General features: G+C 34.3%; 1 protein-coding gene across 4 annotated transcripts in view; it reads left to right on the top strand.

Annotated features, from left to right (window-relative positions):
• LOC145246746 (histone acetyltransferase type B catalytic subunit-like) overlaps positions 1-25,677 on the top strand; it is a 142,807-nt gene that overhangs the window by 75,519 nt on the left and 41,611 nt on the right. For all 4 annotated transcript variants that reach the window (XM_080108513.1, XM_080108512.1, XM_080108510.1 and 1 more), the window contains exon 10: positions 2,100-2,216. In XM_080108513.1, the coding sequence (XP_079964639.1) occupies positions 2,100-2,216 (117 nt within the window). The remainder of the gene's footprint in view (positions 1-2,099; positions 2,217-25,677) is intronic.

Genomic DNA, 25,677 nt, shown 5'->3' with positions numbered 1-25,677 from the left:
TATTATTTGTCATCATTACACCATGAAAAATCCAAGATGGCAACCACAACACGATTCAAAGACATTTACAAAATATGGCTTGTAGCATAGGAAATGAAAGGAAATTTTGTACAGATTACAATTATGTTTTCAAGTACATTAAACTAATTAGGATAATTAAATTTCATTTTAACGGCTTCAAGTTACCATGACAATTATTGTGTGAGTTTCTGCCACTATTTTGTATAATTTTTTATTTTTAAGTCATTGTCGAGACTTCAAGAGATATCGCAGCCATTTTTTCTTGTTCTCATGTAACGCTCGAGACCACTTGTTTTTTGAACAGAATAAACATTTACAATACCAAAAATGTATCGAGGTAGGTAGAAGAATAACTTGCTTTTGATAACATTTATTTATGTTTTTTGACCACTTTTTCATACCTCTGTGGATTGTAAAAGAAACCCAATAAAAGTTATTCTTTTACTTAACTGGATAAGTTGTTAGTGTGTTTTAACCCATTTAAAAGCATGATCATGTTGGTTATTCTTTTTCAAAGAATTTATGTTTTTTTAAATATTGTTTTCGTTTCCATAATTAAAAACTTATGTTTTCTAAATAATAACAAAAATAAAACAAATACTTTATGTTCGTAAATTAGTTGACGGACACTTTGTGCGTGCCACGGTGCACAGCAATTCTCATGTTTATATGCAGTTGCTACTACTTCTATCGACTCGTGCATAATAAGTTTTTATCCAATTCTTTTCAAATTTTAGGACAAAAGAAATTAATATATTTGCTATTAAATAGCATTTGAACACAATTTCTATCTTTAATTATTTTTGTACTACAGAGTCAACTTTAAGATATTCAAACTTTTGATTTGAAAGACATGCATGTTGTGTTCAAATTCTATAGTAAAGACAATTCTTTTCCCTGATTAGCTAAAACAACTAGAAACATTGTTGATGGGTACAAGTTCCGCTTCGAGTATTTATGCGAACACACCCCAACCGCTTATTTACAGAAAGTGATCTAACCTCAGCAGGCATGCTATGCTGGCATGTTTCGTTGATTTAAATAGCGATTTCTTTGAATATACAAATCACAACAAAAATATTAAATACCATTTTTGAGTAAATTTTATTGTGAATTTATTTATATAATGGAGGTAGGAGAAATGTGCTTATTACTGATTTAAAAACTATAAGTGTCAAATTAATTAGCAGTGTGTGTCTTGTCCAGCGCTGAACGTTATTGTGTCTGGTATTGCTAATAATACACTACCTGAAAACTCTTTCTTCAAACTCCTTGGCTTAACATTCGCAGGCAACATGAATTGGAACAAATATATTGAGAACCTTACTAGGGTTGCTACAAGGAAGGTGGGTTCTCTCTACCATGCTAAAAAATTACTCACACCTGAGAGTATCCAATACCTCTATAATTCCACCATTAACCCATGATTGAAATATTGTTGCCACATCTAGGCTGATGCATTTGCCACTCGTCTCTTGCTGTTAGACACGGTCTGAAAAGCATCTCCAACTAAATAAGTTCTGCACTATCAACTAAACTCTAACCTCTGTCTCCTTGCTAAAATATTGTATCCTTGTGCATGGTTTTCAATTATTTTACTGAAATGTGTTCTGACAAGCTCAAACACTTTTACCCCTTCGGTGTAAGTGTCACTCGTGTTGGGGAGGCTTCATGTTTTGACAAATTTCTGGGCTGGACCTTTACTCGTGAACTGAAATGGAACACGTCCATCAAATCCGTTGCCAAGGTCGCTGGAAAAATGGTGGAATCCTTCTGCCGCTCCAATAGATATCTCACTGCTGATGCAATTCTCTATCTATATAAAAGTACAGTATGCCCAAGGATGTATAGTATCCCTGTAGATTTGGTCTCAAATAGTAACTCCTTACATTCAAGTGGCACTGTGCCTTGTTTTGGGGTGAAATAACAGTAAAAAAAAAATTATGGACGAACTTGAGTGAAAATATTTTATTTAAAAATTTTTTTGAATTATTGGAAACCGTATAAGATTTTTATTTGTCTATTTTTATTCTTTGCGCAAATGAAAGACGATAATTGTATAATCTTCTTGATTGCAGAGACAAGCTCGGAGATGTTATGAAATTCTACGATTAAAATGTGTTGATGTTAATAATGAAGAACAATTTAAAGCTTATCGTTTGGACGTCAAAAAACGCCTCAACTTACCATTCCATGTAAGTATTGGTTTTGCTTTTATATATCAATTCTTTTACAGAAGGTGGAAAGACTTGAAACATAATTGTGACATGGTTGGTGTTTTGTTTGGCGGCCAGTCATAATGTACTTATGGAAACAGTCTATGCTGTAAAATAAATAATGATGACAATATTGAAGGGACTTCATGACAATCTATATATATATATATATATATATATATATATATATATATATATACACACACACACACACAAAAGACAAATGCAGTGTGCGCATTTTTTGTATGTCCAAGGAAGGAGTCTTTATATACCCCATAGATCATAATATGTACGATTTGCAAACACGCATCCCATCTAGATTTATTTACCTCGACTCTTACAAAATTCTTGCTCTCTCAAGTGTGTTCGGCTTTTTAGTATAAATAAAGTGAAACTAAGTTGAAACGAGAGCAATTCCCGGCTTTCCTCCCTGGAACGTCCAGAAAGCAATCCGTTTTTGATTAATGTAGGGGGGAACCCCTTATATCAGACAATTGCTATTCAATTTGACACTCCCCTATAAATGGGGAGCTGGTTAGAGTGTGCATTCTTTTTTTGTATGTCCAGCAAAGGCTTTTTTCGGGGTGATTCAGTGGGGTTACCACGTCTTACAACTTTTTATATACTTTCTAGATTATAATATCTCCGATTTACGAAACGAGGTTGTCTCTAGCTTTTATTTGAGCGACTTTTACACATTATTTTTGCGCTATTTCTTGCTCTCCGCATGTTTGTTTGTGTCTTTCGTATAAAAGTGAAACTGATTCGATAAAAAAATCGATTCGCTGGCCTTTGTGGACAGCAGGTGTTAAAGGCAATCAGTTTAGATCATTACTGTGGGGGAATACCCTCATATCAGACAATTGCTATTCACTGAAACACTGCCAGAGGTTCCTCTTCTTGGGGGAGCTGATTTCCCCCACGACGGCGGAAAGCTGAAAGCTTAACTGCGTGAACTCATTCACTTTCACTTTCTGCATGTCAACTTTTTAATCGTTAAATTAAAATGCTTTTCACTTCCTGTCCCATCATGGCCAAGCGGTAAAATGTCAGGTGTTTTTACTTTCTTTTCCACCTTCGTGTCAAGGCTTCGGGTTTGAGCCTACTTGCCTACTACAACTTTTTTTTTTTTTTTTTTTTTTTTCTCAACACACACCTACAAACACCCAGGCAACGCTGCTAGTAAATAAAATAAAACTAAAATGTAGTAAATTACTACATAGACCGTCTCCATAACTACATTGTGATAGCCGCCTTTTACATTTCACACAATGTTTTAAGCAAACTACAAAATCCTTGTTTAAAACAAAAACACTTTAAACATAATTGTTTTTTGTCGGACATACAAGCAATTCTTTTTTTTTTTTTTTTTTTTTACACGGCGGATCTAGGGGAGTAAACCTCATAAAACAATTCTATTATTCCCATGGGCGATAATAGTTGTGATGTCAAACGAAAGGTCAGAGAACAGCTTAGTTGTGCTGCTGATGGTGATATTCTTGACAAGAAACGAGCACAGTTTAACGGGAAATTATCAAGAGAGAATATATTCACAAAATATGTGCTTCTTTGGTGGGGGCCGGGGGGGGGGGGTAGAAAAGGCATCCAGCTATAAAAATTTTGCTTCGAACAAACTATGGCAGTTCTATGTAAGTTTGGAGTGAGAGACATCGAAGCAGCCACCAAAAGGCAAACCTGTGCAAGCCATGGAAAGCTGTCTACAACTGGATAGTCAGTCTCACACGTCCTTGAAAAAGTATTTGTAAGTTATAAAATGATTTTTTTATTATTATTATTACTTGTTTAAGTTTTCCGTTTTCTCTGTAAATTTGTAATTTTTTACGAATGCTATTAAGAAATTTTGACTGTTTGGAAAGGGGGCGGGGCATTTTGCATTAAATTTAGTAAAACTGAACACACGCTTATAAATTGAACAGATTTTAAACATAAGTTTATAATTTGCAAACATTGGTAATATGAAATATCACAAAAAGGAAGATACCATTCCCCCCCCTCCTCCCCACATTTTTTCTTTTTTTGTAATGCAATTAAAGTCTGCGCATTAGCAAAGGAATGCTCTCACTCATTTGATATAAGTATTTTGCCTATTTTGTTTTTGCACATCTTTCAGGAAATATTTTGCAAATGAAGATGTTGCCCCCCCCTCCTCTTTCACTTTTTCATTCATACTGCCAGCAGCAGCAGCAGCTCTTTTTTTTTTTCTTTTTTTTTTATATATCAATGTCTGATATTGCCAACAAAAAAAAGAAGAAAAAAATATATAGGTTGGCCACTCTGACCTATTTCATTTGGTCCACTGTTGTTGCTTGACCAACAGTTTCAAACCTGTTCCAGTCACTCCTTGTCTTGCTCTTCACACCCCTCCCATGAAAAATATGGCTTTACATTTTTTTTTTTTTGTTTGCTTCTTGTCTGCCTGTGTGAGAGTGAGTTCTTTTGTTTGCTTTTTTTTATACGCGATTTGGTTTTCTATTCACAGCAGGTGATAAGTGTGGCTTTTATTATTTTCAAGCACCTGTACACCTCCTTCCCTTTTCACAAGCGGGATAAGGAAGTATAAGCCGATTCTGATTTGTATCTGTATTTCACCTTGTCTAGAAAGTATTATGACATTATTTTGTTTTGATTAAAGCTAAAAGTTTCACAAAATTGATAGATGCAGAGTATCTATGTAGATTAAAAAATAGAGCTTGGGTTTACTTTTGGCAACCTCAACTCTTGCTTCCATTATTTTGTCTTTTACTTCTCATATTCTATGAGTGATGTTTATGACAAAGGGTGAAGAATTGCTGTTGACTTGGTTGGAATTTATAACATTTATTGTTGGCTGGTTTTTGACTATGAAGTAGTATTTTTGTTTTAGTTCTTGACATCAAGTAGCTTCATGCCTTGTCTGGAGAAATTTCCATTAAAAATGAAATTCAGATTTCTTCTTGATTTTAATAAAAAAAAAAAAAAAAAAAAAAAGGGCCAAAATAAGCAAAAACCAAATCTATAAATCAATTTCTGGTGTCTTAAGTTGTATCCATCTAGGTCTCATCTGCATTTGATTACCATTGCGTATACATAAATTTATACTATCAAATCTGGGGCATAAGAACTGAATTCAGTATTAATTGGCCTTGGCGGCATTCATTTGCCATCCAGTTGTGTGACGGCTGATCGAGGATTCAATTTCAACAATCATTCCACCAGAAACAATGCCACTTTGGTGGCCTTTTATCTGTCGGGCTAGGGCATTTATTCTTAGGAGGTCTATGCTACCAGGTTTTGCCTCCACTCTTTGGGGTGGAGTAAGTTTATTGCTTACTGCATGTCTACCCTCAACCAGGGAATGCCGATAGTGCTGCCCAGGCAATTTTTTTAAAGGCAAGAGTGATCCCCATTTAGGAGCGCTGGCTTGACTTTCCTCACCTTCTAACCGTGTGTCACATCTTCCTGTAGTGAGAAGGAAGTAAATACCTCAAATTAGTTAACCTTTTGGCTAGGAGCAAAGTGTATCTATTCTGATATTAAGCTTCATCGTTTATGTTCTTAATCCGTGAAGGAGAAATCTTTTTGGACTGAGTGCCTTGTTTTGGGCAGTTGGATTTCCCCACATTAAAATCTGAATTTGTTCAATGCTGCCTTTGTGGGGAGGCAACTTGATAGCAACTGTAAAAGCTTGATATGCCATATTGCCTTTGGTTTCTCTCTATCTTTAAAAGTGCTCTTTATAGACAAAACAGATTTAATCAAGATGTTAAATTTCTCATAACCTTGAAGGCATGAGTTTATCCTTACCCTGCACTGTTCCATTATTGAATGCATTGGTAAATTTTTATCCAGTCACTAGCTTGCCTTTTTGTTCACATCCATATTCAATCTTCTGACTTCCCGTCTCGCCCATTTCCATGGGAAAAATGTTTTTACTCATTTTCTTTTTATTTATATATATATATATATATATATATATTTAAATAAGGGAGTAGTCATATATATATATATTTCTATAGAAATATATTTTCTTATAATATATACCAATCCTTATTTAAGAAGGTCAATGTAATTACAGAGCAATATAGAGAATAAATGACAAAAAACTATATTCCAAAATTCATGATGTTCACCATCTTATGATTTATTCCTTTAATTCAGTTGACATATACAATTCTTGACAGTATGTTTTGTAGCGCAAAATCAATCACTGAATCTATTATGCCCTTAACTGAATCAATCAGTGAATCTATTATGCCCTTAACTCATCAGAAGAAATAGCAACAATCAATCCATCAAAAGGAAATGAAGTGTGATTTAACATGATTAAAATCCGAAAATTGGAAGAGAAGCTGCAAATACCTTTAATGTTTCCATTACGCCATTTTGAATTATATATATACTAGGATTTCAGCCCGGCGTTGCCCGGGTGTTTGGAGGTGTATGCCGAGCAAAAAAAAACAAAAAAAAAAACTGTCAATTTTTTTAACATTGACCCCTATGATGACCCCTTAACATTTATTGTTTTGGGCTCAAATCGAGTTATTAAGTTAGATCCATGTCCAAGGAACCTATATCTAAAATTTCAAGTGTTTATACCCAAAATTTTCGGAGGAGTTTGGTAGAGTTCTCAAAGGTCAAATTGTTGAACTTTGACCCCTTAACAGTGAAATTTCTGGCCAAAAACCGATCACATCGATTTTCCCAAATCTCAGTACCCTGTATATCAAATTTCGAGTCTGTAGACTAAAAATTGACAAAGTTATTGCGTAGGGAAATGTACACAGACACGTTAACTTATATATATAAAAGTTTTTCATAGAAAACAACTAGTGATCCCTACAGTAATATTAAGACTAGTGTAAATTCTTGAAATTAAATTAATGCAATGATTTCAAGAGATTACTTACAAGCAAATGAGTTTTTCAATGATAGATTTGGGACTAAAATGTATTTGGTCCCCCAATAAAAGGAGAGTGAACCTGTAAATTCACCCGTGCCCGTTTGTCTGTCTGCACTTTTCTCAATAACTACGCCTTGGAAATTTTTTGAAATTTTGCACAAATATTAAACATAATGAGTAAAACAGTAACAGAACGGATTTTCTGGTAAAACTTCGGTTGTCCCCCCCCCTCCTACCTCAGGGGGTGCCTTTCAGGTTAAAATGACTAAAAGTGACACTTTTGTGCTTATTTAAAAAAATTGATGCATTGGATTTTTATAAAACTTTCTGAAAAGTTGTAACTAACTGATTTCTATATGATTTTGTTTATAATAATATATATTATAAGATAACTCTTGGGCGTGCCCCAGGGGCTCTTTTCGGGCTAATAAAAACACTCCATTTTTGGAACTATTGTAGCATATTTGTCCAAAATTTTCTGTGTATGTCTATTTAGCTGTTTTGCATGGTGGTGAACTCAAATTTAAATATGTTAAGGCCTTGGGAACTTTTGGGACTAAAACTGTCAACGATGAACTTGGTCTTTTTTTTTTTTTTTTTTTTTTTTTTTTTTATGCATGGTGTAGAACTCAAATTTACATATATTAAGGCTTAAAACTGCACCGTTAGTTCATTTTCACTAGGATTTGACGTCCCCTGGGGACTTTTGGGGCTAAATGGGTGGGGTGGGGGGATTTCTGAACTTACTCACTTTTTTTTTATGCCTCGTTCACTGTGCATTCACGGAGGACCATGCATGCTTCACTTTTTCTTTTAGAAGGGGTGGGTAGTTGAAGTTGAAAAAACTTCCAAAACACACACACACAGCAATAGATAGACATATATATATATATATATATATATAGAGAGAGAGAGAGAGAGATAGAGAGAGATTTACCTCCTCCTCCTCCTCAAAATCTTGCTTTTATTCTTATGAATTGGATGTAGAAATAAAAAGGACTAATTGAATAATTCAAGACAACCTTTAATTCAAACACAAATTTGAAAATGAAAAATCAAGAATGTATTTTCATATTGCAAGTAGAATGACCTCCAACCACTGCCCACACCACTCCTTCTGTTTCTATATCTCTACTATTATATAAAAGGAACTTTGTGTGTATATGCATGTATGTGAATTCATCCCCTATGAACTCAAAAACGGCTGGGCCAATTTTTTATGAAATTTCACACAAAAGTATTTTATGTGCCTGGCAGTGTTCTTATCAGAATGTCTTCCATAAATATCGATAATCAAAATACTTTGATAAAAGAAGGAACAAGCGATTTTGATCAAATTTAAAACCTTGCACAGCTGAACATCACAAGTGTATTTGAGAAGTTTTATCACCATACGAGCCGAAAGGCTCGACATATAAAATCAACAGTATGTTCTTTGATATGACAGGGGCACATTCGAAATGAATGTTTCTGTTTGGAGCACAATTGAAGCATGATGCTTGACTTTTGCATTTGAAACTTTAATTCAAATCATTGTATGTAAAAAATATTTTTATAAAATCAACAGTAAGTTCTCTACAGTGCAATGTAGACTACAATATATTGTGGACTAAGTCACTGCGGGGGAGGTATGATGTGGAGCTTCCCTCTGGTGCACCGCGATGGGTTCCCAACTAGAGCAGGCAATCGATTGATTTGATTGAGAAATGGGCGATTTCATCGATTTCAATGACAATAAAAACATGGGAGTGTGAAACATTCATCGATCATCATTCAATCCCAGGCATCGTCGGGTTTCCCTACTAGTTATTATTATAACTGTAAAAATGACATGGTCAAATTGACAGAATTATTCAAATGAAACCATGAAATAAAAATGTATTCACTTTTTGTTGCAGTTGATTTTTCTCCTTTTTCGGAAAATATTTATGCAGGGGTAAAGTTTATCATTATTTTATCAATCAAGTTTTGTTGTTAGTAAATTATGAAAGTACTACATCACCGTGTTAACACACCAGTTCTCTTGCGTAACCAAAGTTAAGCAACGTTGAGCCTGGTCAGTGTCAGATAGGCAATCATTTGCGAATACGATGGACTGTATGTGAAAGAACAACAGCACTTTTGTGCAAAAACTAATCATGTCCTGAGTTAGACATTGAGCAGCACTTGATATAATTCAATTTCAAAATATTCATTTTTGATAAAAACTCTATTACATACTGTACTTCGGGGTAATTGTGCCAACTAGCTAAAAGTGCTCTTTTGGCAACTACGCATATAAAGAGCACTTTTTTTTAGTTGGTGCAATTACTCCAAAGTACAGTACTTACATGTCATGTCGAAATTAATGAAAAATCATTTTTAATTACGAAAAATGATCGACTGGAAGATCTGCTAGAACTATTTTCCTACAAAAATCTCTTTCCCACAGAAAAGATGATCCTGGATATGACCTTAAACTATATCCAGTGGTGAGGCCCCAGCTTGCGGGCTTTAGGGAGTGTGGAGCCACTCTAACCCGAAGTGGTAGTACCTGTTAGGGTCCCAACTATGGGTTAAATAGAAACCGACTTGAAACAACAAATATATTCTATTAAAAAAAATGTTCTTCAAAATCTTTGGATTCGGCATTAAATAACCCAAAAAGGGTTGATATGCCGTAAAACAAAAACAACCAAACCCACAGAAAAGACGTTGTTAGCCTGGCTCTGATCTATCATTATTTTCATGGTAAGTGCTCGACTGAACTCCAATCTATGGTTTCCCCTTGCCAAACTTTCACAAAAAAAAAACACTCGGCTTGCTACAACCACTATAAAGGATTTTCCCCACTATCTATGCCTAAATCTAAATGCAAATTCCATGAACAAAGCTTCTTCCCAGAACTGCTTGCTTGTGGAACACTATTCTGCACTCCTGCTTCTTGACTGAATATAACATGGTAGCGTTCAAATCTAATGTAAACAAGTTCCATCACATTTTTTTTACCAGCAAAACGTTCTGTCAAGTTTTTTTTTTTTTCAACAAAATATAGTTATTAAAACCCTAGCATCTATTTTTTATAACCTTGATTCCAGTTGTCAACATTTCAATTTCTTCTTAGCCTGTGACTCACGTAGAAACATAGAATGACCTTGTAAAAATTCCACATTTGGTTTCTTGGTTAGAATAAAATTTTCTGAAACATCAAAAAGGATTTTAAAGAATAGTTTCATTCTAGATTAACAGAAATACCCGATGCTTAGAGTTGAATATATACATTTTTACTATATGCATCGCATCACATTGTTTTCTTAGTTTTGCCAGCTCCTCTCCCCCCCCCCCGCCACTTTTTCTTGCTTCATTTCCTAGTCTCTCATTCTTAAACGGTCCAAATAAGTCTCAAATCTAACAGGTACCCCTACTCTCGACCAAGCTCCAATCTCTATCACATCGTCACAATGTCACATCTCTGTACCTGTTTTTACAAGTATTTTAATGGCATGTACTCTGAACTTATAGCACTTATGCCCCCTTGACACACATACTCCTGACTAACCAACAAGCAGCAAAATCCCACCTCTTCACTGTTGAGGGTTTTTTTTTTATGCCGGAAAGCTTTTAATAGCTTCTTCCTTCGGACTGTTGGACTTTAGAATTCCCTCCCATTTCCTGCTTTCCTGACTATTAATCTACAGAAATTTAAATGTAATATGAACATATACCTCGCCGCTCAACTCCCCACAGTCCCCTGTTAGACATGATCCCAAATGGTAGCCCCTTACCTTTCAACTTGTAGTATATCTTGTTTGGGTGAAAACAAAATATCTATACGAGGGTTATTCTAAAATTAAAGCTTCCTATTTTTATTTTTAACTCAAAAAGTTGAAGAGCTACGAAGATGGAAGTGGTACCATTTTTTATGTCGGGAATTCAATGACACATCTCTGCTTTTTATGTCACTCCATGGCAGGGTGTTACTTTCTTAGAGTCTCACAGTGTCAATATCTGCAACAGAGAGAGGAAACTTTCAGGTGATGAATGTATAAGTTCAGTCATCATAACAATGCAATTTGCAATCCCCTCTGATCCATTTGGGCGGAATAAAAACAATAGGATGCATTACTTTTGTAACGCCTCTTGTATATAGTCGAAAGATTGGAAATCTCTTTGAATTGGTGTCTAAGTATGATGAAAAGCAAGGATTTTAGGCAATAGTTTCAGTTTATATTAAATTAGATGAATCTAGATAATTCTAAAAACAAAATGGTATTGGTAATTGTGCATAAAACCAGATCCTAAGTTTCAAACATGGTGATTGGTCTGTCAGTTGAGTTATGGAAGCACAAAATGGATACAATACTTCTGCTATTCTTCAAAACTGATTACTTTTGGGCAAAATATTAAGATAAGTTTTGCTAATATATTTTATAACATAATTTTGTTTCTTTTTTTTTTTTTTTTTTTTTTTGTACTATATTTAAATGTACTTTATTTATGATATACTTTATGTAAACCTGCGCAGTTTATTACCATTGTCGCCGATTTAAAAACAAAAAAACATGTTTATAGTTAATTATATTTCATGTTTATTTTTTACCCCCCTTTTAATAAAAATATATGAAAATATGTAAACATTCTTAATCAATTGATTTTGTGTTTTTTTTTAGTCGCATATCTTTTTCAAATAACTGTTTATTTTGTCAAACTGTTTAGATATTTCTATGCGATTAAAAACGCAAAATCAATTAATAAAGAAAGTTTACATGTTTTTATATATTTTTATTATAAGGGAGTAAAAAAAAAAAAAAGAAAGTCAAATATAGTTAACTATAACGATAATATTTTTTTAATCAACGGCGATCATAATAAATTGCACAGGTTTAAATAAAGAAATAAAAACGTAAATGTTAGAAAAAATTTATTAACAAAAAAGTATTGATATTTTGCCTAAATATATAAGCAGGAGTATTGTATCCATTTTGAGCTTCCATACATCAATTGACGGACCTGCCGCCATGTTTGAAACTTAGTGTCTGGTTTTATGCACAATTACCAAGAAAATTTACACGACTTTACAAAGATTGGATTCAAAATACAATGAAATTAAATCTTGTCGGTAGCTGAATACTTGATGCTTTGCCAGGGCTATTAAGGGTATGTTTTACTGTGACGCCATCACTAGATGGGGTGCCTACCATGGCTTAAGAGAGTCCCATCTACCCTCAAGAGAAGGATAGACCGCGCCAGTTTCTCAACCTGGTATTTTTACCTCGTGGTGCATACAGCGCTTCGCCTTTCCAAATGGTCACCCATCAATTACTGGTCAGGTTCAATGTTGCTTAACTTTGCTGATCTGGCAAGAACTGGTGTATTAATGTGATTGTGCCGTGATTTGTACCCTGAACCAATTAAGCAATAATTAGCAAAAAAAAACAATTAGCAAAATTATTTGATAACATTAGAAGGCCAAAATATTGCTGTCATCTTTTTTGCTACATTGCGATCGTCGATTTAGGGTTAGGGTTAACTGGTGTCTTATGATTATGAATCAAATTCAGTGCAAATTTAAATATTTAAATTTGCAAACGGGAATTTCTGCCTTCTAAAATCATGTTAAAATACTCCAAAGAAACTTAAATTGGAGTATTTATTAGTGTCTAATAAGTATTGTTAAAATTTCACAAAAATCAGATAGATCTGAATTTTTATGAATTGTTCACTTTGCATAAAAAATATAGTCCACATTACTCACCCTGTTCCAGAATTCATAATGGGTTGGTAATTAATTTATGAGTGAATCCTATACATGATGATGATGATGATTGCAACGTCTTGTCAGACGAGTGCCACTCCCTCAGACATTTAAAATCCATGAGCCCAAATGCCTGAGGTAGTATCTATACAAACATGATGTTACAGAGTCTTAGCTTTGTACGACAGCTAAGTCTCTCTCTCTCGGTTCAAAATGTTGAGATCCAGCAACAAGCAAGAGCAAGATAGCCAGCAACAAATTAAACTGCAGACCAGCTTAATACGGGTAATGGTCTTCCACTTTATGGTTTTTTAAATCAGAGATTTGCTTCTCCTAGAAAGGCTGCCTTCACCACGGCTTACGGGAGCCCTCTCCACCCCAATACACATATACACACACACAAATATACACGGTGCTAGTTGGCTGTTGACCCAGAAAAAGAGTTCATTCGCCCTTTGGAAGGTCTTGTTTTTAATCCTTCAGGGAGACTAGCCGCCCACCTCACCAAACAAGTCTGGTGGGGGAACCAGTTTAGTCGCCGGTGACCCGACCATGAGGCAGGTAGTACTGGGTACATAGAATTATATAAACATAGCTAACTTTTTATATATACATGTACCCCTTAAAATGTTAAAGTTTACAAAAAAAATTATGCTTTGCACACGTTGTCTGGAATATATATTCCAAAATTCATAATAATCCGTTCATTAGTTTTGGAGATTATCCTTTGCATATCTATATAAATAAAACAGTGTATTTATGTATGTCTGTGTGTAAGTATTTAATCGATAAACTCTTAAACTACTGGTCACATAAGACTGAAATTAATAGGAAATAGTGATCATACACCAAGAATCATTTCTAACAAGTAAAATCTTTGTTTGGATCGATGAATAACGCATACAGGAGTCAGCAAGTTGAAATGCAAAATGTTCACTTCAACTTGCTGACATATTTGTATTAGTTTGCACATGTGTACATTAATCATGGCTAAAAAGTGGTTTAATTTTATAACTTTCTAATATATCTGTCAGGTTAGTTCAAATGGTAGCGAATGAATCTGGAGTGCTAAACATTTTCATGATGGCTCTCAATTTTTTATTTTTTTTTTTACTTTTGAAATCAGTATCATCTATATATTAACTCGATAGCGTGTGTGTTATTTTCTGTGTCACACTTACATCCGGGTCATTTAATTGTTATGTGCTTCCATTTCTTGCCATAAATAATTTTACCATGAATTCTTTATAAGTTTTGGTTTCGGTTTCGATTAAAGCTGATGGCACTTAAGTCATTTATTTTTTTATAAATAATTTTATCAAGAATTCTTCATATGTTTTGGTTTTGATTATGGCTGAAGGAACTCAAGTTATATATATATATATATATATATATATATATATATATATATTTTTATTTTTTTTTTAAATCGCAATTTTATAATATATAAAAATTGATAGAACATTAACTCTATAATAATATATACAAAATCTGAAAGAATTAAAATACATTTAAGCATATTTTACGACCAGGCTTTGCTGGGCGTTCGTGCTAGCTTAGATAAATACTTTTGCAGTTTTAACAAAAAAGCTACAATAATATCAGAGCGTCTCCATTTACGCTGAACATCTACAGAACGCCAACATCAATATATTACATATGAATGAGTCCCCTGTGGAATTTCCACAGGTCCCACTAGTATATGTATAAATATTCAATGGAGAATTGGGTCTGTAATAATAGATACAAACTCTGCATGAATTAAAATATATTATGTGTATTTTATGACTGGCAAGGTCGGGTGCCCTCTGCTAGTATACAGTACACATACTTCACTATCTTTATTAAGTAAGATATCGATATATATAAGGATAAAATGCGGGATATATCATGAAATGAAAAATCATAGAGATGGAATGTAAGAAAAACCATCAAAAACAAGAAATAAAAATTAAATGAGATTTGATCGGTTTTGTTCAAATTAACGAACATCTTCAGAAAAAGTGAAGATTTGAAAATTATTGAAAGAGGCGCAAAACAGGAAAGAAGAAGTGAACTAGGATAGTTTTGATGTGTGACTGCCTATTTAAAACATAAATGCAGTGCTTGTGGTGAAATAAAACATTAATTTTGAAAGCAAAAGAAAAAAATAATAGAAACATAGATAAATACCAGTAAAAATAACTAGTAGTTAATCGGGGTCAGAGTTGATATAAAATGGCGGGGTATATTGCATTGCTTGAGTGTGATCTTTTTTTTAATTGCCATATGTTAGGGGGTAAAAGTCAAATCTAAGATTTATTTTAGACTAGCAGGGGTACCCGGTGTTGCCCGGGTGTTTGTAGGTGTGTGTGGTGTTAAATAAAAAAGAAACGGGGGGGGGGGGGTAGGATGGAACCCGAAGCCCTGAAGCGAATTTTGAAAATAAAATCGGCCAGCCAGAATGAGTTAGTGAAAGATGTTTGAAAGTCGTCGAGCGTTACGACGACGATGTAAGCATTGTTATAAGCGAAGTAAGAAAAGAAAACAACGTTTTAATTAAGCTGGCAGGGGGGAGGGGGTAATCAAAACATTTAAAAAAAAAAAAAATTAACGTAAGGCAAACAAACACGTGAAAAATGGTTTAAATAAGCCTGTTTCAATATTAAAATTTTAAAAATCGGTGGATACCCGGGTGTCGCTAAGAATAAGTGAAGTAAAAGAAAAAAACAGGAAAACGAACGTTACGTGAAAAATGGTTTAAATAATACAGGGTTCAATATTTAAATTTAAAAAATAGAAAAAAAAAAAAAAAAATTCGATTCGAACCCAAAACGTTTAGATAATGAACAAACGCGTTAACCAACTGCGCTGAAGCGACGGAGATGAAATTTACTCGGTTTTTCAACTATTTAAAGTAAATCAGGTCATGACGTCATCTGACGCATGCGTAGAATCGGTCATCGTTACGAGAAACCCGTTTTTGTTGACCCACCCCCACCCCACCAACCCCTGTGGAAAATTGTCGATTTCGGGGTGAAAAAGTTAACGTTTTTGGCCAATTTTTCGATATTTTTCAAGCAAAGGATGGGGCTTCGATATGATACCGAGTTTGTGAATTTTCGTCGCATGTGTCGAAAGTTTTTAGCAGACACAAAAACATACACACATACATACACACAAACAAACATACATACATTTTCGCTTTTATGTATATAGATGATGATGAGAAAAGAATGAGGGCACTTTAAAGCATTTGTGTTGTTGAAGAGAGGATTAAGTCTTGAGAGTTCAGTTTGTAAGGCCGAAACTGTATATGAAAGCGTTCCTATGCATTAGTGGAATTTTTGTGTTTAAGGTCCTATTTATGCTTGTAAGTATGCTATTTGATTAGCAATCTTCCACCATTTTTTCTTTAGATCAAATAAACTGAAATCAAGCATTACTGAAAAGAGCATAAAAAACAAAGAAATAATATCTCTAGTTTTTTAAAATCGACTCATTAGAACTGGAGTTGTTCATTGGACATTTTGCCTCAAGTCAGTCCTATTCAAATGTATATAGGCTTATGACTGAAAATGATAGGAAATTTGCACAATTTACAGACTAACCCATCTTTAAAAAAACTTTATCTATAGATTTTTTTTAAGATATTATTACAATGGAATTTTGAATCATAATACCATGAAGGTTCAGTTGGCGTTATTCATGACCATCTCACTTGATAACTTATGGACTAATTAGCATATTTCAGTTTCATTTTAATAGCTTTAAGTAGAAGCATCATAAAAACAGCTAAGAAAAGTTGTAAGTAAGGCTTTATCATCATAGGAAGTATTATTCTGATGGACACTATCATTTGTCCTTATCACATCATGAAAAATCCAAGATGGTGACCGAGAAATCCAAAATAGCCACCATGACATTATTCAAAGAAATTATTAACAAAATATGGCTTGTAACATATCAAATTAAAGGAAATTTTGTACAGATCACAATTATGTTTTCAAGTATATTAAACTAATTAATATATTAATTAGCATAATTAAGTTTCACTTTAACGGCTTTTAGTAGAAGCATCATAAAAAAACAGTTAAGAAAATGGGAGGTAAGGCTTTATCATGTAAAATATTATTCTGATGGACATTATCATTTGTCATCATTACACTGTGAAAAATCCAAGATGGCAACCAGGACATCCAAGATAGCCACCACGACACGATTCAAAGACATTATTAACAAAATATGGTTTGTAGCATACCAAATTAAAGGAAATTTTGTACAGATTACAATTATGTTTTCAAGTATATTAAACTAATTACGATAATTAAATTTAATTTTAACTGCTTCAAATTACCGTGACAATTATCGGGTGAGTTTCTACCACTATTTTGTATAATTTCTTATTTTTAAAACTTGTCGAGACTTCAAGAGACATTGCGGCTATTTTTACTTGTTCTCATGTAACATTCGACATTTGGTAATGATGAACATCTTTTGAACAGAATAAACATTTACAACACCAAAAATTTATCAACGTAGGTAGAAGTTTGTTTTTTTACCACTTTTTCATACCTCTGTGGATTGTAAAACAAACCCGATAAAAGTTATTCTTTTACAACTGGATAAGTGGTTAGTGTGTTTTAACTCCTTTAAAAGTGTGGGTATTCTTTTTCAAAGAATTTATTTTTTAAAAAAATATTCTTTTCATTTCCATCACTAAAACTTATGTTTTCTTTATGTTCGTAAGTTAGCTGATAAACGCATTTTTACAGATCTTTTTTTGTGCGTGTCACGACACACAACAATTCTCGCTACTTCTATCGATTCATACATAATAAGTTTTTATCCAATTCTTTTCAAATGAAAGGACAAAAGAAATTAATATATTCACTATTAAATAGCGTTTGAACATAGTTTCTATCTTTCTTTATCTTTGTATTAAAAAGCGTTAACTTTGAGATGTTGTATTTGCAACTCAAAAGCCAAGAACAACCAAAAAAAAAACAATGTTCAAACAAAAAAGAAAACAATGTTCATTGTCGGTTATTTTTTTTTTTTTAAATATTCTTTTCATGTCCATAATTAAAAACTTGTTTTCTAAATAATAACAAAAATAAAATGAATACTTTATGTTAATAAATTAGTTGATGAATACTTGTTTACAGATTTTTTTTGTGCATGTCACGACAGACAACAATTCTCATGTTTATATGCAGTTTCACTAATTCTATCGATTCGTGCATAAGTTTTTATCCAATTCTTTTCAAATTTTAGGACAAAAGAAATTAATATATTCACTATTAAATAGCGTTTGAACATAGTTTCTATAATTATTTTTGTATTACAAGGCGTCAGATTTCAGATATTCTAACTTTTGACTGGAAAAACATACGTGTTGTGTTCAAATTCCATAGCAAAAGCAATTCTTTTCTCTGATTAGCTATAACAACTAGACATGTCATCAATGGGTGCAGCTTTCGCTTCATTTCTTTATGTGAACACACCCCGACCACTTATTTGCATGTGATCTACTGCCAGCAGGCACGGCCCTGTCGGTGGGGCATTAGAATACGCCGACTGCTCCCCCCCCCCCCTGCAGAGGGTAAAAATCCCTCAATGGGAGTCCTGGATATGACCTTAAATTATATCCAGTGGTGAGGCCCCAGCTTGTGGGCATTGGGGAGTGTGGAGCCACCCTTTAATTACCATTGCTCTCAGATCCACTCTGAACCGGAGTGGTAGTACCTGTTAGGGTCCCAACTATGGGTTAAATAGAAACCAACGTGAAAAGAACAAATATATTCTATTAAAAAAATTTTTCTTCAAAATCTTTGGATTCGGCATGAAATAACCCGAAAAGGGTTGATATGCCGTAAAACAAAAACAACCAACCAACCAGCCAACATGCTATGCTAGCATGTTGTGTCATTAATAGTCAGATTTAAATAGCAATTTCTTCGAATATACAAATCACAATAAAAACCATTTTAAAGTAAATTTTATTGTGAATCCAGTTATATAAGTTTTATTTTGGCGAAGGCAGGAGAAATGTACTTATTACTGATTTAAAGAGCATGAGTGTCAAATTAAGTAGCAGTGTGTGCCTTGTCCAGCACTGAAAGTTATGGTTTCTGGTATATTGCTAATTTGTGTATTGATGAACATCTTGCTGATATAAAAAATCAAGCATAGGACACATTTTATAGATGTCTGCTTTTGGAAGAAATGTTCAGGGAAGGGGGAGGGGAATAAACTCTTAATTGTTTTAAAGTTGATGTTACTCTATTTTAGGTCCTGTAGAAGTCTTTTTAAAGACGTCTTTTTTCTTCAACCAACATCTAATCTTATTCTTTCATCTAATCTTATTCTTTCTGCCACGTATCATAACTTTTGCCACATTTGATAAATGAATTTTTCATAAACTGCTTTCATAAGCTAAACTCCAAAGGGCATTTATGATATTTTTGCATAACCGATTCATCTCCCATCTTGATGGAGATTAAGCGCATGTATTTTTCACTTTGTGGTTTTCTTTGTTTATTCCCAGCCCTGTGGACTAAATCATTTATTTAATGGTACTATCCATGCTGGCATGAGCATAAAATAAAAATAAAAAAGCAATTTAATTTTGTATCATGAAAAGAAAGTTGTGTGTGTAACTTAAAGTCAAAACGACACAAGCTGTGTTAAAAATTTTGATGTATTATTTTTTTCAGCGTTGACTCTTGTAAAATACAGTATTTTTTAATATTCGTTTGGGGGGGGGGGTCAACAGGAACAGAATTGGCATGAATAGAGGTGGGAAGTGACATTTATATAACTTTTTTATCACACAGTAATTTATGAGCATTTTTTTTTTTTTTTTTTTTAATTAATTGCTAACAAGGAGAAGGAATAGCAAGAATTAGAGAGAGAGAGAGGGATGGAGTCTTTAAAAAAAAAAGGTGTTTTATTTGATATTTTGCTTAACAGAGAATCGTTCAGTGAGTTGGATTTCTTTTCTATGATGAGATGTTTCTTATGTGAGTTTTAATATTTTTTTTTAGCTTTCTTAGAACTGCACGCCCGTGGAATTGTCTTCCGTTTTCCTGCTTTCCGGCTGACTACAATATGGTTGTCTTCAAGTCTAACGTAAATAAGTTCTTGATGAACCGTTCCATATAAGTTATCAAATTTACCAAATTTTCATTACTAATGATTACTATATTATCCAATTTCTACTGTACACTCTTTAACCCTTATCCTTGAGTGGCCTCTTGGCCTTGATAATGTGGTGATGCCTATGTAAAAAAAAAAAAAAAAAAAAAAAACTGCTGCTCCAGATAGGACATGAAACCACTTGATGTAAGGCGTTTAAAAATTTATATATAACTTCAAGGTCAGAAACTTGCCAACAATAAATATTCGATGGAATAGACTCTGACCCAGAAAACAGCAATTCTTGCCTCTTTGTCAGAAGCATTGCTCCTAAACTGTGAGGACTAAAGGACAAAATAAAGGCAACAAGAGTAGTGCAGCTGCCGAAAGTAAATCCAAGATCCACTTTCTACTTTTCTTGAGTAATTAAAAAAAAATGGACAGACATTATCCAATGCATTTTCTTTTTTTTTTACATACAGTTTTGTTTTTTGCATTTTGCTTTTCTATTTTGTATCTGATTCACGTGATAGGTGAGATATAGATGCAAGTTTGGCAAAAGCAACGTAGTTGGCAAAGAAAAACCTGGCTGTGAAAGTTAAAAGCTAAAAGAGAATCCAACTTGGGCTCTTAGCTCTATGGAATTTGCCGTTGGAACAGCAAATGGCTCGAGGTCACTCAATTTATTGACGTGAAATCATCAGGCTTGATCGGCATTTATGAAGGACATAGTTACAAGTATGGATGGAGCTCAAGTTTAACTCTGTATATCACAAGACGTAAACAATTTCTGAATGTTTAACTTAAAATTTAAAAAAAGAAAAAAAAGTACACACTCTGTAAAAAAAAACAAAAAAACTTGTACCATAATATTTGACTAAGAAAACAAGCTTCAGTCTGTAGTGGAATGGGTCCGTCAGTGGATGGTAACATTATTTAACAATTACAAAGAAACCTTCTCAACCGCTGATAGCTATGGCTAATAACACCTTACCTGAGAACTCATCATCTCTGTATAACATTCATATGGAACATGAATTGGAACAAATACATTGAAGACATTTGCAAAGCTGCAGCAAAGAAGGCTCCCTTTACCGTGCTAGAATATTATTCATACCTGAGTGTATCTTGTATCTCTACAAAGCCACCATTCGCCCATGCGTGGAGTATTGTTGCCACATCTGGGCAGATGCATCTACCGTTAGTCTCTTGCTTTCAGACGACGTCCAAGAAAAGTCTCTAATCTAATAAGTCCTGCACTATCAGCCAAGCACGACTCTTGTCCCATTGCAGCAATGTTGCATGCATGTGACTGTTTTAAAAGTACTTTAATGGAATGTGCTCTGATGAACTCCTACTACTTGAGCCCCAGGTTGCTAGATTTTGGAATTCCCTCCTTGTTTCCTGCTTCCCTGATTGTGCTAACATGCAGAAGTTTAATTGTAACATGAACTGACATCTTACGGCTTAACTCCCCAAAGAGTAGCCTTTCACGTCCAAGTGGTAATACGTCTTGTTTGGCGCGAAAAAGAGGAAAACATAAAATCAAAATAAATAGTTGTAATGTCATAGAAAGAAGACAAACCTTTCTACAATTATATCGTGTGATGCTGTAGGATATCCTATCATCTTCCAGCCCTGTCGGTGGGGCATTAGAATATGCCGACTGCCCCCCTGCAGAGGGTAAAAGTCCCTCAATGGGGGTCCTGGATATGACCTTAAACTATATCCAGTGGTGAGGCCCCAGCTTGTGGGCTTTGGGGAGTGTGGAGCTACCCTTTAATTACCATTGCTCCCAGGTCCACTCTGACCCGGAGTGGTAATACCTGTTAGGATCCCAATTATGGGTTAAATAGAAACCGATGTGAAAACAACAAATATATTCTATTAAAAAAAATTTTCTTCAAAATCTTTGGATTCGGCATGAAATAACCCGAAAAGGGTTGTGTATGAGTATCTTGTGTAGGAGACGGGGAGTCTTGTCGTGGGCGACGAAGCGTTTCACTGAAGAACCACGGCAACACACAGCGAACCAACAACCAATGACAGCCACGGCGCGAAGGTAACTAACAAAGCTCAGCTGACTGCACGAATAGAAACGGAACCTAACGGTCACTGTACTGATCGCCACGAACGTCAGAACCCGACTGCCTCGCACCTCCAATGGACCGATTTTTATTCCTCAAGATGGCCTAGCTAATTTGCATCCCCGCGAGATCTCGCGCGATCCTGCAAGATTCCGTCTCTAATAAAAGCAGGCAGGCGCCATCTTGAAACTCTTTCGTCCGCTGCCCTGACCACAGGATCAGCCACCACCCCACACGCCAGGCACACACGGACCCTCTTGCGCCGAGGGCTACGGTTAGTCTCACAGGTTGATATGCCGTAAAACAACCAACCAACCAACCAACCTATCATCTTCCCAAGAAGATATCATCTCAAGTGATATCATCATCGTATCGTCTGAATCCAAAGATTTTATTGCTGGCATTGGTTTCTTCGATATTTTCCTCATCAGAATTCTTTCTAGAAAGACATTCAGTATTTACAGAAAGGACCACAAAAAAGTTGATATTGTTTTACAATTTGTCATTGTGCAGAAGGAGACAACTCTCGTTTACTAAAAGATTCGTTCATTTTTTTCATCTCATAATTTAGGACGCTCGATGCGACACTATTTTTTTATTAAAAGAAAGCTGTGGCGAATTTTTGTGTAATGTAACAAAGTTGATAACAGTAATAATACAAAATGTAGTCTTTACGTGGCTATTAAGAATTTCTGCTTTCATATTATAATTTCCGGCGCTAAAACCAACGAACCAACAATATTTTTATTAGATGAAAACATTTAAAAAAGAAGCTGCGGCGACTTTTTTCTACATTTTTTATGACTACTCTTTTTTTGATTAAAAAGTAAATGTTATGGCAAGGTTTTAAAAAAATATAGTCTTTAACATCGCGAAAATGCGACAAATGGAAATTATAATTTTGTTCTAAACAAAACTTTTTAATAAAACAAGGATGAAAATATGAAGAAAAAAAAGGCTGAGGCGGCTTTTTTATTTTTTTTAATACTGAACAAAGCTAATAATATTAATAATACCAATATCTAGTTTTTAACATAAATAATAAATCACAGGGTTTTTTTTGAGGGGTTTGTTTTTTTTTAATACTGAACAAAGGCGGAGGCAACCTTTCTAGGGCAATTGCTCTTGACAGATCTAAGGCCTTTGATAGGGTATGGCATAAAGGTTTACTTCATAAGATCTCTAGCTATGGTATAGCTGGAAATGTCTTCTCAATTATTAAATCATTTCTTTCTGATAGGTTCATAAGAGTAGTAGTTGAGGGGCAAAAATCAGAAGCTCACAGTATTAATGCCGGTGTCCCTCAGGGGTCCATCCTGGGCCCAACTCTTTTCCTGATCTACATTAATGATCTTCCAAATCACATCCTTACATCATTTGTAGACATTTATGCTGACGACACTACCATTTATGGTAGCACATCTAAGACTGTAAACGACCAAGTTCTCTCCAATTCTCTCTCCTCTGATCTTGAGCACGTAGTACAATGGGGTAAGGAGTGGCTGGTTACTTTTAATGCATCTAAAACCAAGCTTCTCTCTTTACATCATCAACATTCTGATCCACATCTGGCATCAATTGAAATGAATGACTCTCGTCTTCAGGAGGCCTCAAGTTTTGACAAGCTTCTTGGCTTGACCATTACTCCTGATCTTAAATGGAACACGTACATCAAATCTGTTGCCAAGGCCGCTGGAAAAATGGTGGGATCTTTTTATCGATCCGGTAGATATCTCACTGCTGATGCTATTCTCTATCTATATAAGAGCCAGGTACGTCCAAGGATGGAATACTGTTGCCACATCTGGGCAGGAGCTGCTAGAAAGGACTTGTCCTGCCTTGATAGAGTTCAAAATAGACTTCGTGGCCTGGTGGGAGATGTCCTTTTCTCTTCGCTGCAACCTCTATCTCACAGAAGAGATGTTGCAAGTTTGTCTCTGATGTATCGTTATTTTCATGGAAAGTGTTCAACTGAGCTTCAATCTATGGTCCCCCCCTCGCCAAACTTTCACAAGAAACACTAGACTAGCTGAAAACATTATCAATAATTTTCCCCACTCTTTATCTGTGCCTAAACCTAAACGTAGATTCCATGAACAAAGCTTCTTTCTTAGAACTGCACGCCTGTGGAATTGTCTTCCGTTTTCCTGCTTTCCAGCTGTCTATAATATGGTTGTCTTCAAGTTCAACGTGAACAAGTTTCTGATGAGCCGTTCCATATAAGTTAACAAATTTACCGAACTTCCATTACTATCGATTACTATATTGTCCAATTTCTACTGTACACTCTTTAACCCTTAACCTTGAGTGGCCTCTTGGCCTTGATAATGTGGTGATGCCTATGTAAAAAAAAAAAAAAAAAAGCTAATAATATTAATAATACCAATATCTAGTTTTTAACATAAATAATAAATCACAGGGTTTTTTGATTTTTTTTTCTTTTTTTTTTTTTTTTTAATATAAATTACAATTCCTCTCGAATTATCGTCCCATTTTCATTTTTTAAAACTATTTAAAGTTGGTGTTATTGATATTATAAGCTTTGTTACGGTGTAAAAAAAATAAAAAAAGTCACCACAGCTTTAAAAGTTTCATCCTTGTTTTATTAAAGAGTTTCATTCTTGGTATTTTTTAAGGTTAAGGACTAATTTTTTAAAAATGTTACCATAACATTTACTTTTTAATTTAAAAAAAAAAAAAAAAGAAAGAAAAGTTGCCGCAGCTTTTTGTTTTTAATGTTTCCATCTAATGAAAATATCATTGTTTCGTTGGTTTTAGCATCGTAAATTATAATATGAAAACAAACAAGTTGCCAACATCCGAAGTGAAAGTGATCTTTTGTGGAACGAACTGGATTCAAACTTGAAACACCCAGTCCATGTAAACTATTGGACCACTATCACCTCCCATCTATAACACAACTTGCCCCTTTCTATGAACTTATGTTAAACTTGATATAGTTTCAAATGGGAAGATAAAAAAATTAAATCCTCGCCTCCTTATTTTTGTGTGGCTATTTGGTTGAATTTTATTGCTCTTTCTCTCTCTTTTCCTTTCTTTCTCTTTTCAGGTTTCTCTCTTCCTCAATTGCTTTGCCTACCTTTTCCCTGTTATGACAGTTCTCTCTGAAAACTGAAAATGTTAATTTTGTGATGAAGGCTAAGGCTTCATGATTACGATAGCTATGGCTTTTGTATCATTAAAGAATGACTTCCTTCCCACATGTGCACCTTGCCTTTCTGTAAATTTTCATTTTCTTAATTGAAATTGGAGTTGTTTAGAAAATGACAAAAAATGTGATATTTTCAAATTTGTTAACTATACAAGTTAATGATGCACATAGTTTTTGAATTATTGTGCTACAAATTATTTTTCTAGTTAATTTTTCTCTTATCTAAATATGACTGCTGATTACTTGTGAATTATGTATCCTTCTCTACAGCTGCGAAAATAAGCAACGGATCTCAAATGGTTGGTAATGTTTGACCTATACTGCCTCCGCCAAATTCTGCGGATCTGTTGCCACCATTTTGTCTCCAATACACAAACCTGTACGCAGTACAGGATCATCCACTTTAACTAAGCTTTTTAAAAAAAGAG

This window comes from Euprymna scolopes, chromosome 24, assembly GCF_053919585.1.
Source record: "Euprymna scolopes isolate OS-2025 chromosome 24, ASM5391958v1, whole genome shotgun sequence".
Taxonomy (NCBI): Eukaryota; Metazoa; Mollusca; class Cephalopoda; order Sepiida; family Sepiolidae; genus Euprymna; species Euprymna scolopes.
This window is presented reverse-complemented; position numbering and strand designations above follow the sequence as displayed.